This window comes from Hypanus sabinus, chromosome 11 (assembly GCF_030144855.1).
Source record: "Hypanus sabinus isolate sHypSab1 chromosome 11, sHypSab1.hap1, whole genome shotgun sequence".
Taxonomy (NCBI): domain Eukaryota; kingdom Metazoa; phylum Chordata; class Chondrichthyes; order Myliobatiformes; family Dasyatidae; genus Hypanus; species Hypanus sabinus.
In genome coordinates, this window is record NC_082716.1 from 92,792,828 (window position 1) to 92,813,988 (window position 21,161).

A 21,161-nucleotide genomic window follows, 5' to 3' on the forward strand; every position below is an offset into this window, starting at 1 on the left:
ATGAGATTTTAAAAAGATGGATTTGGTTAGGAGGATTGGCTCAGGTGGCCTAAGCTCTTAATCAGAATGTTGGGAATATAGGCCAATATGGACCAATTCAATTTGATCATGGCTGGTCTTTTTCTATGAATGTTCCTACACTGATCCCATAACTCTTCATCCCCTTAATTCCTAACAATTTAGCCATTGCTAACACTCACACACAACAACTGAGTCTACACAGCCCTTGTGAGTAAAAAATTCCAAAGGAAGTGGTGGTGAAGATGTTTCCCTTCTCCTCTGTCATGAATGGCCAACCCTTTACATTGAGATCTTGGGTGCACCAGTTAGGAGTAACATTTGGAGACCCATAAGAATTCTGTGAATTCCAGTAACTCAAAAGAGTTTGGCCCAGTCTGCTTAATCTCTTTTTAGAAGTCAAAGCTTCCCTTCCAGGAGCCATACTTTAGCAATGTCTGCATTGCTGTTGTTGTTTTATATTTGGGGCTGGTTATGTTCTTTTGAGAAAAGTGCAACATTGTTCAATGTTGATTACCTCTGCTCATCCAAAGGGTTGCAAATTAATGGCTTGTGCAGCTGAGATATTCGAAGTTGTCAGTTTCTATTCCACTGTTATGAGACTATTGAATGGACCTCTTGTACAGTAAGATAGACTGACCATTTCAGTATAACTCATTATGACTGTACACTTTATTGTCTGCCTGCACTGTATTTCATCTGTACTTATAATACTATATTCTGTATTCGCTTGTTGTTTATCCTTTGCCCTACGTCAGTGTACTGATATCAGAGTTATAGAATCAGACAGTAGTCACATTTGGCCAAATCCATCTAAAACTTTCCTATCCATGCACCCATTCATGTACCCTTTAAATGTATTCATGGATCTGGCTCAACCACATCCCCTGGTAGTTCATTGACCCCACCACCACCTCTAGGTGAAAAAGTTGCCCTTCAGGTACCTAATAAATCTCTACCCTCTCTCTTTGATGTGATGAAATGATTTGGCATGCAAAACAGTTTTTCATTATACTTTGGTCTTTGGTACATGCGATATTAACAATATTAATACCAATGGTACATTTGAATTCTTTCTTCCTCCTCCTTAATTGATGAAGCATTCAGTGAGGAGAGCAGCAAGCTTAAAGGAACAGTGAGTTAGTACTCAAGGATGAATAAACTTAGCCAGAGCCTTTGACCCAGAGTCATTTGCATAGCTTAGAGTGGCTACCACTCCAAATGTGTGCCATATTCAAGTATCCCTCTGCTCAGTTGATCTATTCAATACATAAGAGATGCTGGAAATCCAGAGTAGCATACACAAGACACTGGAGGAACTCACCAGGTCAGGCAGTATCTACCATGAGGAAGAGTCAACATTTCAGCTGAAACCCTTCATTGGGACTGGAAAGGAAGGAGGAAGAAGCTAGAATAAGAATTGGGTGTGGGATGAGTGGAAGGTAATAGGTGAACCAGATGAGGAGGAAGGTAGTTGAGTCAGGGAGGGAGGATAAAGTTAGAAGCATGGAAGTGATAGGTGTAAGAGGTAAGAGGCTGAAGAAAACGCAATCTGATAGGAGATTAATGTGGACTACAGGAGAAATGGAGGGAGAGAGGCACAGGGGTTGGGGTGGGGGGAGAGAAACTGGTGAAAGACAGGTGAGGGGAGGAGAAGAGGTAATATAGGAGCCAGAATAGGGAAAGGAAAAGGAAAGAAAAGGAAGGGAAGTAGGAGAAGTCAATAGTTATGCCATCAGATTTGAGGCTACACAAACCTCATATATGGTGTTACTCCTCCAACCTGAGAATGGCCTCATCATGGCAGCAGGGGAGGCCATGAACTGACATTGGAATTGGACTGAACAGTTGAAATAAAGTAGCTGGCCATCAGGGAATCCTGCCAGTTGAAGTTGGAGTAAAGATGCTCAACAAAGTAGTACCCCAACTACACTGGGTCTCATCGATGTGGAACAGGATGCACCAGGAGCACAGGGTACAATAGATAACTCCAATAGACTTGCAGGTGAAGTATTGTCTTACATGGAAGAATGGTGTGGGGCCCTGAATGTTGGTGAGGGAAGAGGTGAAAGGGCAGTTGTGCACTTGTTCCACTTGCAGGGATAAGTGCCAGGAGGGGAATCAATGGGGAGGGACAGAGAATGCGATTCCTGTGGAAACCAGAGAGTGGGGGTGAGGTAAGGACATACTTGATGGTTGAATCCCATTGAAGATGGTGGAAGTTGTGTAGAATATTGTCCTGGATGTGGAAGCTCATGGGGTAATAGGTGCGGACAAGAAGAACTCTACCCCTGTTAAGGCCATTGGAGATAGGTGAGGGCAAACTTCTGAAAAATGGAAGAGGTGTGGGTGAGGGCACCATCAATGGAAGAGTAAGGGAACCCATATTTTCTTGAAGAAGGAGGACCCCTCAAATGTTTTCAAAAGGAAATTTATCCTTAGATAAGATGTGGTAGTAATGGAGGAACTGAGAAAAGGGAACGGCATTATTACAAGTAACAGGATGGGATGAGGTACAGTCAAGATAGCCATAGAAGTCAATAGATTTATAAGAGGTAGAGAGTCTGTCTCGAAAGATTGATACTGAGAGTATGAGAAAGATGAAAAAGGTGTCAGAAATGGACCAAATGAATTTAAAGCGGATTTGCCTTAATGACCATCAATTAAAGGCACTAACTTCAACAATAATGAAGACCTTTAAGTGGCTGGTTATGGGTCATATTATATTCTATCTTCCTAATACATTGGGTCCTTTCCAGTTTGATTATCACTCAAAGTGGTCCATTGACAATGCCATAGCCTCTGCCCTCCATTTCATTCTGTCCCATCTAGAAAATGGTTCCTCATATACCAGATCACTGTTTATTGACTAGCTCGGTGTTTAATACAATCATCCCTCAGAAGCTGGTGGGTAAACTGTTCTCTTTGGGTCTCAAAATCTCTCTCTGTAAATGGATCTTTGACAGAAAAGCCACAGTCAGTCCATGATAGCAGAAACATCTTTAGCTCCATCAAGCTGAGCACTGGCAATCTCAGGGCTGTGTATTCAGCCTGCTTCTGTTCACACTGCTGACACATGACTGTTCTGCTAGATCTAGCTCAAACCGAAACATTAAGTTCATCAACAACAATGATGAGATGGCATACAGCAAGGAGATAGAGCATCTTATTGAATGGTGCAAGCACAACAGCTTGAGTCTCAATATGGACAAAACTACAGAGATGATTGTGGACTGTAGAAGGGTGCAGGCTGACCATACCTCACAGCACATAGATGTCTCCTCCATGAAGAGAGTTAGGATCACCTAGTTTCTTGGAGTACACATAATGGACAATCTCACCACCTCTTTATTCAAGAAAGTACAGCAGCGTCTCCACTTCTTGAGGAGATTGAGGTGAGCTTGGCTCCCCCTCCCACCCCCACCCCCCTAACCAACCTTATCCTAACCATTTTTTATAGGAGCACCATTGAGAGTGCCCCAACTAGCTACATCATTGTCTGGTACGAGAATTGCAGGAAATCTGACTGTTAAGACCCGACAAATCATTGCGAACACTGCTAAGAGGATTATCAAGGTCCCTCTTCCACCCATCCGAGCTATTTATCAGGAGCACTGTATAAACAAAGCCTTTAGAATTGTCAAGGATCCCTTACATCCATCCCATAATTTCTTTGACCCTCCCTACCATCAAGCAGAAGGTACCATAGCATTAGAACAAGGACTGTTAGGGTGGGAAACATCTTCTACCCAGGCTGTGAGACTACCAAGCACCCAAGTTTGTCCTGTGTGAAGCAACGGTAACATTATACTGCTTACTTTTTAAATTGTGTCATTAATGCTTCTAATGCTAAATATCAGTCTTCAAGAATATATTTTATTATTTGTTAATTCATTTGTGGTAATATTACTTTATGTATTGTTTGTGAGTTATATGTGCTGCCTTGTGCTCCTTGGTCCAGAGGAATATTGATTTGTTTGGCTGTATGTATGTGTAAGATTGAATGATGATAAATCTGAACTGGAAATTGAGCTTGAACCTGAACTTAAATGCAGGGTGGAAACTGGAGACAAAGTTGATGAAATTCACAAACTCAACTTACAGTACTGTGCAAAAAGTCAGGCGCATATATATAGCTCAGGTGCTTAAGACTTTTGTGGTAATTTTTCATATTGCAATGTACTGCTGCAAAAAAAAAACAAATTTCATGAGATTGTGAGTGACGATCTGGGTCTCTATTGTGGACTGAGATTGGGAAGGGGCCAGGGAGAGGGGAGTCATGGTTGGAAAAAGGGGAAGGAGCAAGAAGCACCAGAAAAACATTGAGACATTATGTAATAATCAATAAACCAATTGTTTGGAATCTAAGGATCTTGCCTGGTGTCTCAGAGCTCAGTGTGTCTGCACCCATGCAACACCTCTACCACAGGCACTCCTTCTCTGCCACCTGCCCCGAACCCCTCCCACGGTGCTCCACCCTTACCATTCCCAATATCCTTTGCTCTCACCAGGTTTACAAATTCGCTCTTCTCTCCACGTTGACAAATACAAACCTGTGCAATAGGCTTCAACATCTGAGCTACAGGAGTTCCCTGCTTTACGAATGTTCACTTCACGACTTTTTGCTTTTACAAAAGACCTAAATTAGTAACCTGTTTTTGCATTACAATGAGGATTTTCGCTTTTACGAAAATTTTTCCCATATAAATTAATGGTTCTTCGCTTTATGCCATTTCAGCTTAAGAAAGGTTTCATAGGAATACTCTAACTTTGTAAAGGGGTGGGGGGGAAGACACCTGTATGTGTATCTAAGACATTTTGCACAGTACTATAAGTTCATGAAGCAACACAATGCAGTTGGCAATGTAGCGCAGAAAGAGTTGGAGAAGATTACTAATGAAGGCTTGGAACATGGACTGTTCCACATAGCCAACAAAAAGGTAGGCATAGCTAGGGTTTGGTAAAAGTGGGAGGAGCCAAAAGAGAAATTGTTGAATATGAGGGCCTTTTCCACTAGATGGAGGAGAGTGATGGGGGCAAGGAATTGGCTAGGTCTGTAGTCTATTCAAATATCTTTTGATATCAACTTTGTACAGTGAATAAATGAGCAGAGGGAAGGAAATGTAAAGGGCTAATGTTCTATAAAATAATGTCTAAAAACTTACCAGTACCAAAACGATTGTATTTCTGAGGAATGAAGAGTTTTAAGTTATAAGAATTATTGAATTATACTACATGGAAACAGTCTATTCAGCTTATCTCCATACTAACCAGAGGCCATCCATCAATTCAAATCACATCTTAACAGCTTGACCTATAAGCTTTCTATCTTCAAAGGATGTGGCCTTCACAGGCCAAACCAGCATTTATTTAGTGTTGGGGGAGAGTGGGAGGTGTTGTGATGCTTGTCAGTGAAAATATTACAGTGGTGCTCTGGCAGGATAGATTAGAGGGCTCGTCTAGGGAGGCTATTTGGGTGGAATTGAGGAATGGGGAAGGTGTAGTAACACTTACAGGGGTGTATTATAGACCACCTAATGGGAAAAGTGAATTGGAGGAGCAAATTTGCGAGATAGCAGATATTTGTAGTAAGAACAGGGTTGTGATTGTGGGAGATTTTAATTTTCCACACGTAGACTAGGAAGCCCATACTGTAAAAGGGATGGATGGTTTGTAAAATGTGTGCAGGATAGTTTATTGCAGCAATACATAGAGGAACCAACTAAAGAAGGGGCAGTGTTGGATCTTCTGTTAGGGAATGAAATAGGTCAGGTGACAGAGGTATGTGTTGGGAAGCACTTCGGGTCCAGTGATCACAATGCCATTAGTTTCAATATAATTATGGAGAAGGATATGACTGGACCCAGGGTTGAGATTTTTGATTGGAGAAAGACTAACTTTGAGGAGATGCAAAAGGATTTAGAAGGAGTGGATTGGGACAATTTGTTTTATGGGAAGGATGTAATAGATGTAAAGGCATTTAAAGGTAAAATTTTGAGGGTAGAGAATCTTTATGTTCCTGTTAGGTTGAAAGGAAAGGTTAAAAGTTTGAGAGAACCATGGTTTCAAGGGATATTGGAAACTTGGTTCGGAAAAATAGATCTACAATAAATATAGGCAGCATGGAGTAAATGAGGTTCTCGAGGAATATAAAGAATGTAAGGAGAATCTTAAGAAAGAAATTAGAAAAGCTAAAAGAAGATACAAGGTTGCTTTGGCAAGTAAGGTGAAAATAAATCCGAAGGTTTTTTACAGTTATATTAATAGCAAAAGGATAGTGAGAGATAAAATTGGTCCCTTAGAGAATCAGAGTGGACAGCTATATGTGGAGCCAAAAGAGATGGGGGAGATTTTGAACAATTTCTTTTCTTTGACATTCACTAAGGAGAAGGATATTGAATTGTGTAAGGTAAGGGCGATGAGTAGGGAAGTTATGGAAACTATGACAATTAAAGAGGAGGAAGTAGTGGCGCTTTTAAGGAATATAAAACTGGATAAATCTCCGGGTCCTGACAAGATATTCCCTAGGACTTTGAGGGAGTTTAGTGTAGAAATAGCAGGGGCTCTGACAGAAATATTTCAAATGTCATTAGAAATGGGGATGGTGCCAGAGGATTGGCGTATTGCTCATGTGGTTCCATAGTTTAAAAAGGGTTCTAAGAGTAAACCTAGCAGTTATAGGCCTGTCTGTTTGACATCAGCGGTGGGTAAATTAATGGGAAGTATTCTTAGAGATGGTATATATAATTATCTCGATAGACTGGGTCTGATTAGGAACAGTCAACATGGATTTGTGCATGAAAGGTCATGTTTGACAAATCTTATTGAATTTTTTGAAGAGGTTATGAGGAAAGTTGATGAGGGTAAAGCAGTGGATGTTGTCTATATGAAATTCAGTAAGGCCTTTGACAAGGTTCCACATGGAAGGTTAATTAGGAAGGTTCAATCGTTAGGTATTAATATTGAAGTAGTAAAATGGATTCAACAGTGGATGGATGGGAGATGCCAGAGAGTAATGGTGGATAACTGTTTGTCAGGTTGGAGGCCGGTCACTAGTGGTGTGCCTCAGTGATCTGTACTGGGTCCAATGTTGTTTTTCATATGCATTAATGATCTGGATGATGGGGTGGTAAATTGGATTAGTAAGTATGCAGATAATGAAGCAGGTTTTCAAAGTTTGCAGAGAGATTTAGGCCAGTTAGAAGAGTGGGCTGAACGATGGCAGATGGAGTTTAATGCTGATAAGAGTGAGGTGCAACATTTTGGTAGGAATAATCCACATAGGATATACATGGTAAATGGTAGGGCTTTGAAGAATGCAGTAGAACAGAGTGATCTAGGAATAATTCCCTGCAGGCGGAATCTCATGCAGATAGGGTGGTGAAGAAAGCTTTTAGTATGCTGGCCTTTATAAATCAGAGCATTGAGTATAGGAGTTGGGATGTAATGTTAAAATTGTACAAGGCATTGGTAAGGCCGAATTTGGAGTATTGTGTACAGTTCTGGTCACTGAATCATAGTAAAGATGTCAACAAAATAGAGAGAGTACAGAGAAGATTTACTCGAATATTACCTGGATCTCAGCACCTAAGTTACAGGGAAAGATCGAACAAGTTAGGTCTTTATTCTTTGGAACGTAGAAGGTTGAGTGGGGACTTGATAGAGGTATTTAAAATTATGATGGGGATAGATACAGTTGACGTGGATAGGCTTTTTCCATTGAGAGTAGGGGAGATTCAAACAAGAGGACATGAGTTGAGAGTTAGGGGGCAAAAGTTTAAGGGTAACATGAGGGGTAATTTCTTTACTCAGAGAGTGGTAGCTGTGTGGAACGAGCTTCCAGTAGAAGTGGTAGAGGCAGGTTCGGTATTGTCATTTAAAGTCAAATTGGATAGGTATATGGATAGGAAAGGAATGGAGGGTTACAGGCTGAGTGTGGGTCAGTGGGACTAGGTGAGAAAGAGTGTTCGGCACGGACTAGAAGGGCCTGTTTCTGTGCTGTAATTGTTATATGGTTATATGCTTATTGCTCATCCCAAATTCCCCTTGAGAAGGTGGTAGTAATCAATGCAGGTGTGGGTACACTCACAATATTGTCAGGGAGTTCCAGGATTTTGACTCAGCTGTAGAGAAGGAGCAGTGATATATTTCCAAGTTGATTATGGTGTGTGACTTGGAAGGCAACTTCAAGTTGGTGGCGTTCCCCATGCTTTTGGTGCCCTTGCCCTTCCAGCTCTGGAGGTCATGGGTTATGAAAGTGCTGTCTAAGGAGTCTTGGTGAGATGTTGTGCATCAGTAGTGGAGAGTGTGAACGGTTGTTGATGGGGTGCCTATCAAGCAGGATGCTGTGCCCTGTGAATGGTATTGAGAGTTGTTAAACTGCACTTATCCAAACAAGTAGAGAGTATTCCATCACAATGATAGATTTGGGGAGTTAGTAGGTGAGTCCTTATCACAGCATTCTGACTCTCTAACTTGCTTGTAGCCATATTGTGTTTATAGCTAGTCCAATTCAGTTTCACTGCCCTAAACACCAGGCAGTTTCTGGTTAATTGTAACCCCTGGATATTTTTAATAGGGGACTGTCGGGGTGGTAGCAGACAAATTTTCTCTTTTTGAATATCAGCATTGCCTCCGCTTATCAGCCCAGTCCTCCATATCGTCCAAAACTTGCTGCATTTGAATGTGACAGTTTCATTATCTGAGGAGTCATTGTGCAATAATTACCAGGCATTCCTGCTTTTTGACCTTGCACTTGAAGGAAGATGACTGATGTGGTTGAGACTGTAATGAGGTCAGGGCAGAACCCAAAGTGAGCTTCTGTGAGGAAGTTTGGTAGATATCTATGAGCTGTTCTTGAATCTGATGGTGTGGGACTTCAGGCTTCAGTATCTCCTACCCAATGATGAAAAGATAGCATGGTCCAGATGGTGGTGATCTTTGATGACTAATGTTGCCTTCGTGAGATAGCACTTTGTGTGGATAGGGAGTGATTATTGGGCTGGGTCCACTACTCCCTGAAGTTTCTTGCATTCCAGAACATGGTGTGCCAACCATATTGCAACCATTCAGAATACAATCTTGACAGTACATCTGTAGAACTTTGTTGGCTCTTTTAGTGAAAAGCTGAACCTCCAGAAGTCATGATGCTGGTGTGTCTTCCTTATTTAAAGATTAAGTAATAGATAGATGCATTTAATCTCACATATGACAAGTGAGAGCGATTAACTGATGTCCATAGATTATGCATAGCATCTGCCTTCCCCATTACTGTCTTAGTTGCAGTCAATTCTTGTTAGTGAAAGCCCAATTGAATTCCATCAGGCACACATGGCCTTCAGATTTGCCTCTTTACATTTCCCTACTCTACAGTGGGAGATCTGATCCCAGAACTGGATAAAATGAACACATTCCAAATCATTTGATTTTAAAAGCAGGATCCCAGGGCTCTGGCTGCATAAAATCTACTGGGATTTGCAGGAAGGTCACAAGCCAAGAGAACTGTGTCACATGCCAAGAGAACTGTGTCACATTTACATGCTGTTCTCACCAGTTTGACAGAAAAACATGTCCAATCTGCTTCTCACTAGAGGCTGTCTCATGCATATATACTAGTAATCAGACATACCATACCAGGCTGTTTCTTCTCCCCCGTAGAAAGGCACTGAAGTTGGTTGCATATGTGCAAGTGTGGTGTGAAAGAGACCTTGCTTCCACTGGTGGCTCCTGGGAAACTTTATGTCTGATTAGGATGCTATCTGTCAGTGAGGAATGCCAGACTTGTTTGATGAAAGGTCATTCACCTGCAACTTTTCCCTCTCCATGGATGCTGCTGGCTGACTAAGTGTTTCCTGCTTTTAACCCACCCCATCTGCCCGCCACCCCACTTAGGATAGGGTTCCCCTTGTCCACACCTACCACTCCACCAGCCTCTGGGTCCAACGTATAATTCTCCGTAACTTCCACCACCTCCAATGGGATCCCACGACCAAGGACATCTTTCCCTCCCCCCCCCTTCCTGTTTTCCATAGGGATTGCTCCCTACTTGACTCTCTTGTCCATTCATTCCCCCCCATCCCTTCCCACCGATCTCCCTCCTGGCACTTATCCTTGTAAGCAGAACAAGTGCTACACCTGTCCTTACACTTCCTCCCTCACCACTATTCAGGGCCTCAGACAGTTTTACCAGGTGAGGTGTCACTTCACCTGTGAGTCGGCTGGTGTGGTATACTGCGATGGGTACTCCTGGAGTTGCCTTTTATATATTGCTGAGACCCAACGCAGACTGGGAGACTATTTCGCTAAACACCTACGCTCTGTCTGCCAGAGAAAGCAGGATCTCCCAGTGGCCACACATTTTAATTCCACATCCCATTCCCATTCAAATATGACTATCCATGGCCTCCTCTACTGTCAAGATGAAGCCACACTCAGGGTGGAGGAACAACACCTGATATTCTGTCTGGGTAGCCTCCAACCTGATGGCATGAACATTGACTTCTCAAACTTCTGTTAATGCCCCTCCTCCCCTTCTTACCCCATCCTTGATTTATTTATTTTCCCCCTCCCCCTTTTTTTCCTCGCTCTACCCATCACTCTGCCTGTTCTCCATCTCCCTCTGGTGCTCCCCTCCCCTATTCTTTCTCCCTAGGCCTCCTGCCGCATGATCCTTTCCCTTCTCGAGCTCTGTATCTCTTTTGCCAATTACCTTTCTAGTTCTTAGCTTCACCCCACCCCTTCTGGTCTTCTCCTATCATTTCGCATTTCCCCCTCCCCCTCCTACTTTCAAATCTCTTACTATCTTCTCTTTCAGTTAGTCCTGACAAAGGGTCTCGGCCCGAAACGTCAACAGTGCTTCTTCCTATAGATGCTGCCTGGCCTGCTGCATTCCACTAACATTTTGTGGGTGTTCCTGCCTTTACTGTTTTGTTTCAGATCCCCAACCTCTACAGCAGTTTGGCTTTGGATGAGTTACTTGAAAAGAGTGTTCCACAGTCCCCTTCAGTATTTCCATCTGTAGATTGTATCCTCGCATCAGACCTGCAGTGTAGAAATCTCCACCTTCAATGGCTCACTGAGGCCATTCAACCTTGGAAAAGACTGATGCCTACTTAAACCCATTCACAAGCCATAAGTTCCTGAAGCAACATTGAAAGTTGATCAGGAAGAGTTCCGGTTATTCAGTATATAGAAACCAGCTCTTCACACCCTCCTCATACTCCCCTTCACTGAACACCAATCATGAAACCCTTCCCCATATGGCTTCTCCTTAAATCCATCATAACCCTTCATCCTCACCATGTGGAAGTGAGTCCCATATGCCAGCAGTCTCTCTCTCTTTATTGATAATCATCTTTATAGCTCTCCAATATTGGATTACTCACATCCCAAAGGCCAGCTCTGTCATAATCTTAATCACATCTAATAATCTAATCTAATCATAAAGGGGATAGAAGGGGAGATGGAATATTTTTCCCTTGGCAGCAATGTGTAAGAGGGTGTAAGATTAAGATAAAATGCTGGAGATTTAAAGAGAATCTCAATGAGAAGATACTTCACACAAAGAATCATTTGCATCTGGAACTGGTTGTGATATAGGCAGTGACCTCACAATATTGAAGTTAAGTATTTGAATAATCATAAGGCTGCAGAGCAAATGCAGGTAAATGGGACTAGTGTAGGTCAGAGCTTATGGTCATATAGTTGAGGGGCTCACTTCTCTGCTTTAAGACTCCATGACGTATAAACTGAAGCCCAGAATTGTGCATAATGTCCCTATACAAATGAGAGACAAGGATCCTTCCAGGGCTTTTCCCCTCATACCTCAGCGCTCAGCAAGAAAAGGAGCTTGCTGGGGCCATCAGGAATGGGCACACTGATGGGAGGTGATGAAGGAAGGTGGACGAGGCTCCAGTGAAGCAGAAACATTGTTGTTGATCAACTGGGGCAAATGGTCTGTAAAATACAATGTAACTCACTGTAATTACTCCTCAGTGTTTCTCTGTGTTACCATCACTGTAGCAAACTAAATCACCAGTGCTGCTATTCTAGAGAAAAATCAGTAAAAATATTGAAAACACAGGCACTGAACAGATTAAATGGGAAAGTGCCCATCAGCCATCTATAGAGTCCCATGACCTAGTCAGAACTGTTTTATTAATATTCAGTGCTTCAGGGACTAAATTACTTCAGCCTCCAAGGAGCTAATGGTCAGTGAAACCAAGGCATCAGTCAGCACAAGCCCTGTGTTCAAACGCTTCCGTCAGTTGTAGGGACAAGTAGTATATATGTATATGTGTGTGTGTGTGTGTGTGTGTGTGTGTGTGTTTTGTTTCTTTGCATGAATTCATCTGTGTATCCTGAACATGTTGTTGTGTGTCTTCTATGTGTCTGTGCATTTACAGATACAAATATCTGCCCACATGTATTAGCTAAAATTGGGTTGGACTCTCCTTACCATAAAATAATAGGCTTCTGGATGAGAGACTGCCAAGAGACATTTACCAGTTCTGCTCAAATGATGCCGTTTAAATTTTGACTAATGTCCCCAGTGCATGTTAATCTGCCTGCTCTCAGACACCAAATTGATTCTGCTTTCTGCCCCATATACTTAGCTTGCCATTGTGAAGCAGTAATTTGTTGTAATAGGCTGTTTGCAGAGTTATTCCACCATGACCTTTTGTGAGAGGGCTTGCAGGATAAGTTCCTTTTTAAAGGGACAGTGAGTCTCCTTGTCAGAGAACATGAAACAATGTCAGCACAAGACAAAGAATGGAGGTTCAAGTTGCAATCTGCCCACATGGATATAATGAACATGGCCCCAATAATATGGGGAACAACTTCACTGCTGCTGCATAACTCCTGACACCTGTCTCAGGCTGCGGGGAGCTCAGCCAATGCAGTATGTTCCTTCACATCAGGATATACTTTGACCCTCACACCCACTATATCTGGCACCACAGTAACTGAACCAAGATGTCCAGCAGGTTGGACTTGCTCATCACTATCACTATGTGGAGTTGGGCTTCAGCCTGTAAAGCCATGAGGTGGTGCAGGGTTGGAATGTGTGTGCAGCCCCACAGGGAAAGGAAAGGTTGAGCCTTTACCTTTACCAACATTATTTATCATTCAGCTCAGAAATACACCCACACTTCCTCATTGGAACTGCTCCAAGAGCACCAAGGAGAGGCCTCAAGGATTTCTCTTTCATTCAGTTTTTAGTGGTATTGCTAGCAAGATCAGCATCTCATTCTTGTCCCCAAATCTCCCTTGAGAAGATAATGGGGTAAACTGCCTTCTTGGTCTGCTGCAGTGCTTCTGGCAAAGGTGTTCTTGCAGTGCTGTTAGGAGGGCTTTCTGAGGTTTAGACACAGCATCAATGAAGGATCATAAAATAACTTTAAATTGGGAAGGTGTGTGACTTGGAGGAGAATCTGGGTGATTGACAGAGTGCACACTGCAGCTATTTTGTATTAGTGATGGAGGGAATTACTATTCCGGATGGATAGGATGCCAGTCAGGTGGGCTAATTTGTCCCACAAGGTTCTTGGGAGTTGAACTTACACTGATCCAGGTAAGCAAAGAATGTTCCATCATACTCCTGGCCTCCTCTGCTGATGGTGGAAAAGGACTGGTGTATCAGGAGGTGAGTCATTCATCACAAGATACTCTGCCTCTGCCTTTATTTGGCTCAAGAATGTTGGTGATAGTGATGAATGCTTTCTCTCTGTCCACTTCATTCAGCAGCTGGTTCTCCATGTCATGGTAGGACCATCATCCAGCTTCTGCTGAAACCCCTCTTGGTGCCAGGCCTGCAGGGGCTGGTCCTGGCTCTCCTCTCCCACACTCAGTACCACAGGGTCCTGAATTCCAAAGGCTTGACAAGTACCAGAGACGGATGAAAGACCTTTGGCTTAGTAACCCTGTGTTCTGTCCATAGCCTCCTTGTCTTCTTGCAGAAGAAGCAATCCATGTCTGGGTAATATCAACAAGTCCCCTCCAGACCCCAGCAGAACTTGTTGCAAGACCCTCTCACAGTCAAGATGTGTGATGCAAAGGCCCAGAGGGAGAAGGTTACTGATTGTAATCACCTGCACCACCTTTCCTTTACACAGTGTGTGGGGTTGTTCCATGTATTACTAGTAAAGGGATTTGCAGTGTTTTTTTGTGTGTGTTAACTACATATACAAATATTGCTGTGGTGTTTAACATTAAATGAAATGCTTAGTTTCATTGGAAGAGGTAGCAGTTAAGGAGAAAGGGTGTGGACACCGAAGGCCAACTCAGGAACTGTCCATTCTGCAAATGTGTCTGCATTGGCTTTGTGTCTCTGGGCTATGGTTTAAGGTTCATTTCAGAGATCAGAGCATGTGATCTAGAAGTCACGGCAGTGCAAAGTTGAGAGGGTTGGCTCAAGAGGCTAAATGGTAGACTCCTGCCTTTATGATCCGGTATTCCTGCAGAACATTACATCCAACAATCCAGCACCAAGGATGAGTAAGAGATCTCCAGTAAAAAAAAAAGCAAGAGGAGACTAACTGATCACAAGTCGGCATTCAGTGCAAATGTGGCTGATCCACCCTAGGCCTCATTTCCCCTACTGTCAGATCCTCATAACCTTCAATTATCTGATCCTTGAAAATGTATCCACCTCCAATTTAAATCCAACTCTGTGACTGAGATCTCCAACATTTGTCATCATCTGCAAGAAAAATTGTCCATGTACCTTAGTTTTAAATGACCAGCCTCCTGAAACTCTGTCCCCTTGTTCAGGATTCCACCAAACTTTTGGGCTTTGCAGCTTTTACATCTCAGTAGGTTACAACAAGTATAGTTGTAGAGTCATACAACACAGAAACAAGCCCTCAGCCCAACTGTTCCAGGATACCCATCGAAGTGGGTCCCATTTGCCCATGTCATATCATTCCAAACCTTACCAATGCACATACCTGTCCAAGTAGCTTTTAAAGGTTGTTAATGTACCTACCTCAACCATTTCCTCAGCCAGCACATCATTCAGTATATACTAACCACCTTAGCTTCCTATCAAATCTTCCCCCTCTCACTTTAACCCAATACCTTCTAATTCTTGATTCCCTAACCCTGGGAAAAAAGACTGTATATTAACTTCATGATATTGTGAGATCACTCCTTCTCCTACACTCCAGTGAACTAAGTCATTCACAACTTTAGTGAAGCAAGAGGTCTAGGGTATAGATAGCCTTCAGTAAATCCTGTACGTTTCTGGTGCAACAGGAAATGGTGAATCTGAACTGTTACAAAGCTATTTCTGTAGGACCATTTTAAATACTTCATTGGTATGATTTCTTGACTGTTGATACTGCTGACATTTAAGATTTGATTTTCTCTCAGATGTTTCTTTCTCTTTGCAGACCAATGGTAGCTGGCAAGATGCAGCCACTCCATCCTCAGTGACTTCACCAACAGAAGGTCCTGGAAGTGCCCAGTCTGATACCTCCAACTGATCTCCTCACCATAGGGCCAATCAGACAAAGGGAAAGGAGGAGGGGTGGAGGATGTCCAGAGGGAGGGGTGGGCCAGTGAGGCAACTCACCTAAACACCCAATTAGCTTTCTGTTTTTATTGGGTGCTGGCCAATTGAGACAGTCCTTTCAGTCTTTTCTCTGTCCAGGTACAGAAGTACTGGCCTGGATAAATCCAACTCCAAACAACTCTGAAGAAGCTTGACACCATCCAGGACAATGCTGCCCACTTGAATTGCACCCATCTACCACCCTAAATGTTCATCCCTTCTGCAACCAGTGAACAGTGCCTGCTGTGTGCACCATCTACAAAATGCACAACAGTTACTGACCCAAGCTACTGCAGTCATACTTCCCAAACCTACTGTGAAAGTAAGTGCCTGGGAAAACCATTTTGGTTAATTAAGAAGAGTTAAGACTTTCTGGTGACATTGTGTACTGGGCTGCAGGTATTGTATGACTTTTGCCTCTCCCGACTGGCCTACAATTTGGTCCTTCTTCTTTGCCAACAAGTTTTGCTGGCAAAGTTTTGTCAGTTTTGCTGGCAATAAGATGCTTTGACCCTGCCTGTCCTTGAAGCTTTTTCTCAGCAATGCCACCTTCCTTAACAGCCAATGGGACCTTGCATTGTCAGTGACCTGGAACACATTGTGTTAACCTTCTGTGCCTGGATGCTGGCCAGTATCCTGCAGTACAGCCGGTTTTTAGCCAACCTCTGGCCCCAAGCCCAACAATTCTCTCCATTGACTTCTGCTAAACATAGGATCAAACCCTCACCAATCACCTTCCCCCTTCTCCAACATTTGCCATTTACTCAGAAGTAGTGCAAAGAAGCATGCCATCTGCAGCTAGTGCTGTGACAGTGGCAGAGATGGGGTTGGATGGATTGGCAGTCAGGTGGTTTACTCCTTTTGATACTTGTGCTCCCACTTGAATATACCTTCCCCACTGAGATGGGCCAAAGATTCCCAGTAGATATTGCACCACAGTGTCATGTCATCAAGCACATCCACCAAGACCATCAAAGTAACCAAATAAAAGGCAAGTGAAAGGACAGAAAGGACGTTTAAAGGTTAAAAACATTATAAAAAGATCATAGGTCTCCTTGCAGCTTTACAGAAATGTTCCTCACACATTTCCCCACTCCAGAGTTAATTCTTGCTTTTTGTAGCAATCGTTCGAACATTTAAGTATGAATGCTCTTGTACAGGGGACGGGGGAGGGAAAAGACAGGAGGGGAATGGGTTGGGAGAGGGTGGGGAGATAAACAATGAACCAAAAATTGTCATGAATACCATGTGTAATTCTGACTCTCACTGGCATGTGAATCCAATTTGACAGTTGTTTGCTAAGCTCCGTGTCACAAGTGGAATTCTGTCCTACTAGCAGTGCTCCATTTCTGTGTGAATTTGCTTGTGCTGAACAACCCATATTTTTGATAGCTTCTTGGGTTTAGTGGTGACTGAGTGGAGGACTCTTGGTTCCCATTGTTTTTATCTTGTGCTCATGGCTAACTCTTTAGGTGATGTGGAAAGCAACCACTTCACTGGAGAGTGATTGACTTGGGGGAAGGTTAAGAGGCTCTGAAATCTTAGCATTGTAACCCCTAGAATTTTGCTTTCTTCTGCTCTCTCCAATTTTCCGAAGTGCACACATTACAGACAGTCCCATAATCTTGCCCACTATGGCTACTTTTATAGGTCAGCCATCTGCAAAGTCCACTGAAGTTCAGACAAGTTAAATGAGGCATACTAAAAATTCCACAGTTAACAGAAATGGAGCAGAGGAAAGGGAAACTGTTCAGCACGCTACGGCTAGAGGAGGAGAAAGATTGCAGGGAGTTGGGCAAGGAACCTTGACTGTCAGACTGGGAGCATGTAGTGGGGTTACAGTAGCAGTGTAATAAATATATCAGGACCACGGAGAGCTGCCTCAGAAGCCCACTGCTTTACACATCACCTTTCACAAGAAGCTTCCAAAGGGCAAGCAATTATATTTTATTCTTCTGGTACAATTAAGAAGACAGGTTTAAATTAGTTTTGAGTGGGAGTGTTCATTATTTCAAAAGAATCGTGTAACTTTAGCATGTTGTTTTTCACTGTAGAATACCACAGAGATGTTCTGCTTTTATTTTCTCACTGCAATAGAACCATTTGTAGTTAATTTAAATTCTTTGTATTTTCATGTTCTGCAATCAATACTGGGGTAATGCATCATTTTGAACTACAAATAATGCCAGGTTAGGGCACACACAGTAATGAGGTGTAGGTTTGTTGGGCTTTGAATTTGTATTTGTTAATGCATAATGCAAATAAATTGTTCCACTTGTTGCAAACAGCTGGTGTGCTCCTGGTTATTGATATAGAATGAATGCAGTGTGGAGTGGATAGAACAGTACCTTGTTCCACACTCAGGCTATAAAACCTATAACCAGTCTTTGTTAAGGGGAACTCAAGCCTTAAGAGTTCTAAACCTTGAACACTCTGGTTCATGAGAAGATTGATGAGCATGAGCAGCCATAAGGAAGTGCCATCCTGGCCATTCCCTTTTTTCCTTTCCACCTTCTGGGAAGAGATATTGGAACTTGAAAGCCCAGATGACCAGAATTAAGACAAGCTTCTTACTCCACTGCTAACTAATTTTTGAACCACCACCCTTTTCACATCCCCTTCCCCTCATTGCAGCCACATTCTCAAACCTTTAATTCTATCTCTTCTATTGTGGCACCATACCATTTCCACTTCAATTTACATAACTGTATTTTGCACCATTCCTTTGTTTTGTCCTCAACAACATGTACATGATATAATTATTGTTCTGTCTTTCCATTCATCAAGCTTATGACTTATCTTCTACTTCAGCTCCAGATTCCCCATATCCCTTAATATCAGAAACCTACCAATCTCTGCTTGGAATTAACTTAGTGACTGAGTCCTCACAGCCCATAGAGGTTGAAAATTCCAAAGATTCACCACACACTGAGTGAAGAATCAGACAACCTCTTGCTCTGAGACTCAATCATATCCTCCTCTGCTCGGGGAAACATACTCTCTGCATCCTGCTGTTCAAGCTCTGTAAGAATTCTGTAAGCTTCAATGAGATCTCCTTTTATTCTCCTAAAGTTACTCAAATTCTCCTCATTAGATAAACTTATTATCCCAGGAACCAGAATTTTTCTTTGATGAATTCTCTGTGGTAAGTAGATCCTGATTCAGATGTGAATCTAAAACTGTACACGATCCTCCAGTTGCGATCTTTCCTGGATCTAATAACATTGCAGAAAGGCATTTTCACTCTATTACTTAAATCCTCCTGAAATAAATGCTAATATAAATCTGCCTTCCGAATTAGCAGTTATAATTGCATGTTGGTCTTCAGTGCCTTGTGCACAAGGACAGACAGGTTCCTTTGAACTTCAACATCTACTAGTATGCCACCATTTTAAAAACACTGTTTTTCTGTTTTGTGCACTCAAACATTTCTGGAAAAAAAGGAACAATTTGCTGGAGAAGCAAGTGGGTTGAGCTGAATTTGTGGGAGAAAAGGAATTGTCAACAATTGAAACCTGCATCAGCATAAAGTGAAACTATAAAGTAAATGGCAGGATCTATAACAGAGAGATTTTGAGGTTCACGTCCATAGCTCCCTAAAAGGGGCAATGAAACTAGATAGAGTGGTAATGAATGTATGTGGCATGCTAGCCTTCATCACTAGGGGTATCGAGTGTAAGAGTCCGGAAGTCACTTTGCAGTTGTAGAAAAATTTGGTTCAGATGCAGTTAAGGTATTGTGAGCAGATTTGTTCACTTCATTGCAACAATGATGTGGAGTCTTTGGGGAGGACAGCAAGATTTGGGCTGATTTGGACATTTGGACAGCAAGATTGGTTTGGGCTGTAAGGAGAGACTCGACAAACTTGGTTTGTTTCCTCTGGAGCACTGGGGAGAAACCTGACAGAAACTTATAAAATGGTGATAGGCATAGATGGGGTAGGTAGATGAAATTTTAATTCTAGTGTCAGATATGAGAGGGCATAGCTTTAATGTAAGAGGGGGTAAGTTTAAAGGATTTGTGCTGAGCAAATTTTTAAATGGAGAATGTCAGGTGCCTGGGATGGACTGCCGGGGATAGTTGTGGAGACAGATGCAGTACTAATGTTCAAATGGCTTTTGGATGGAGAAGTGAATATGCAAGAATTGGAGGGTTGTGCATTAAGTTCAGGTGGAAGAGATTTAGTTTAATTTGGCAACATAATTGGCATAGACATTGTGGGTCAAAAGCCCTGTTCCTGGATTTCTGGGGTATACTGTATTAAGTTCTATGCTCTCTAATCTGCCTAGAATCCCCAATATCTTTCTGATATTCCCTTATCATTGTGCCAGCCTCCTATGAGTGTTGACATGTCTAACTTAAGCTTTTCTTCTTGTACAAGTCTCTCATCCCAGGACTCAGGCTGGTGAACCAAGACCTAGGATTCCCTCCTTGAATGCGGAAACCAAAACTGCACACAGTGGAGCAACTGTGGCCCTAGCATAGGCTTGCTTTCTCTCAGCATGTCTTGCCTCCAAACTTCTCTGTACCAAAAATCCAAAGATCATCATAACATTGGCCTTGCTGATTGCCTGTTGACACTGCAGTTGCCTTCTGTGCTCACAGCTCTCTCTGCACATCACACATTGTCCTTTATATTATAGTGTTGCCTGAATAGGAGTGGCAGAATCTCATTGCTATATAGAGGCTATTTCCCCATTAGCTCTATAATAACAGCTGCCTTGTTAGTCCTGGGACTCGGCTCCTTCAAAATCCTTCAGGTTTGCCTACTTAATTATTAAGGCCCATTGTCTCAATACCCTCTGTTCACAGGAGAGCAATCCCATCATTTGGTTTCCATCTTCTCCTTATTTCCCTTTTCCCCTGAAACTGTTTCCTACTCCCTTTTGATTCATCTTGAATTCAACTGTATGCTAGGGGCAAATTACAACAGCCATTAAACCTACCAGACCAAGCATGGGCTATGAATGGAAACCCTCATGGACACAGGGCAAACTCACAAACTTGGGTCTAGATGGGGCCTTGGAGCTTACTTTGAAGTGTTTGCTCTGGCCAACAGTGCAAGAGATGGCAAAGCTGGGCAGACCAAGGAGGTGCCAAGATAAGGGGACTGAGAGGTGGGAGATTAGAAATGGTAAGCTGGTGTTGGAAATGAAACTCAGTGTTTGTGGAGTGATCAGTGTTGAGGTTGGTAGGGGGATGAGGGAAACTACTCAGGAAGGGAGATAGAGAATGACACTTGGAATTGGAAATGGGATGAATATAGGAGTGCCATAAGATTAGGAAGGGTAGGCAGAGACAAGGATTGACAGTAGTGAAAAGAGTTCAGAAATGGTCCAGATTCAAGGAGGGGAGAGAGGATATTACAGTAATGATGGGACTACCCCATGAAAGTGGCAGTGAACAAGATTGGGAGGGGAGGGATTAAGGAATGCCATGACAATTTGGGAGGAATTGAAGGTCAGGAACAGATCATGGTCAGGTATGAAAACTGAGACTGGAGAGAGAAGGACTCAAGGACAAAAAGAGGAGGAAATGGGGAATGGGTGAAGGTGGGGAAGAGGGGACAATCAGAAGAAGAATGGCTTTG

General features: G+C 42.7%; 1 protein-coding gene across 5 annotated transcripts in view; it reads left to right on the plus strand.

Annotated features, from left to right (window-relative positions):
• The window catches only part of LOC132402194 (pre-B-cell leukemia transcription factor 1-like), a 465,767-nt gene extending 449,041 nt beyond the window's left edge, over window positions 1-16,726 (plus strand). For 4 of the 5 annotated variants that reach the window (XM_059984902.1, XM_059984901.1, XM_059984904.1 and 1 more), the window contains one exon: window positions 15,411-16,726. In XM_059984902.1, the coding sequence (XP_059840885.1) occupies window positions 15,411-15,503 (93 nt within the window). In that variant the 3' untranslated portion in view covers window positions 15,504-16,726. The remainder of the gene's footprint in view (window positions 1-15,410) is intronic. The other variant, XM_059984903.1, reaches the window with a different exon arrangement.
• The last annotated feature ends 4,435 nt before the right edge of the window (window positions 16,727-21,161 follow it).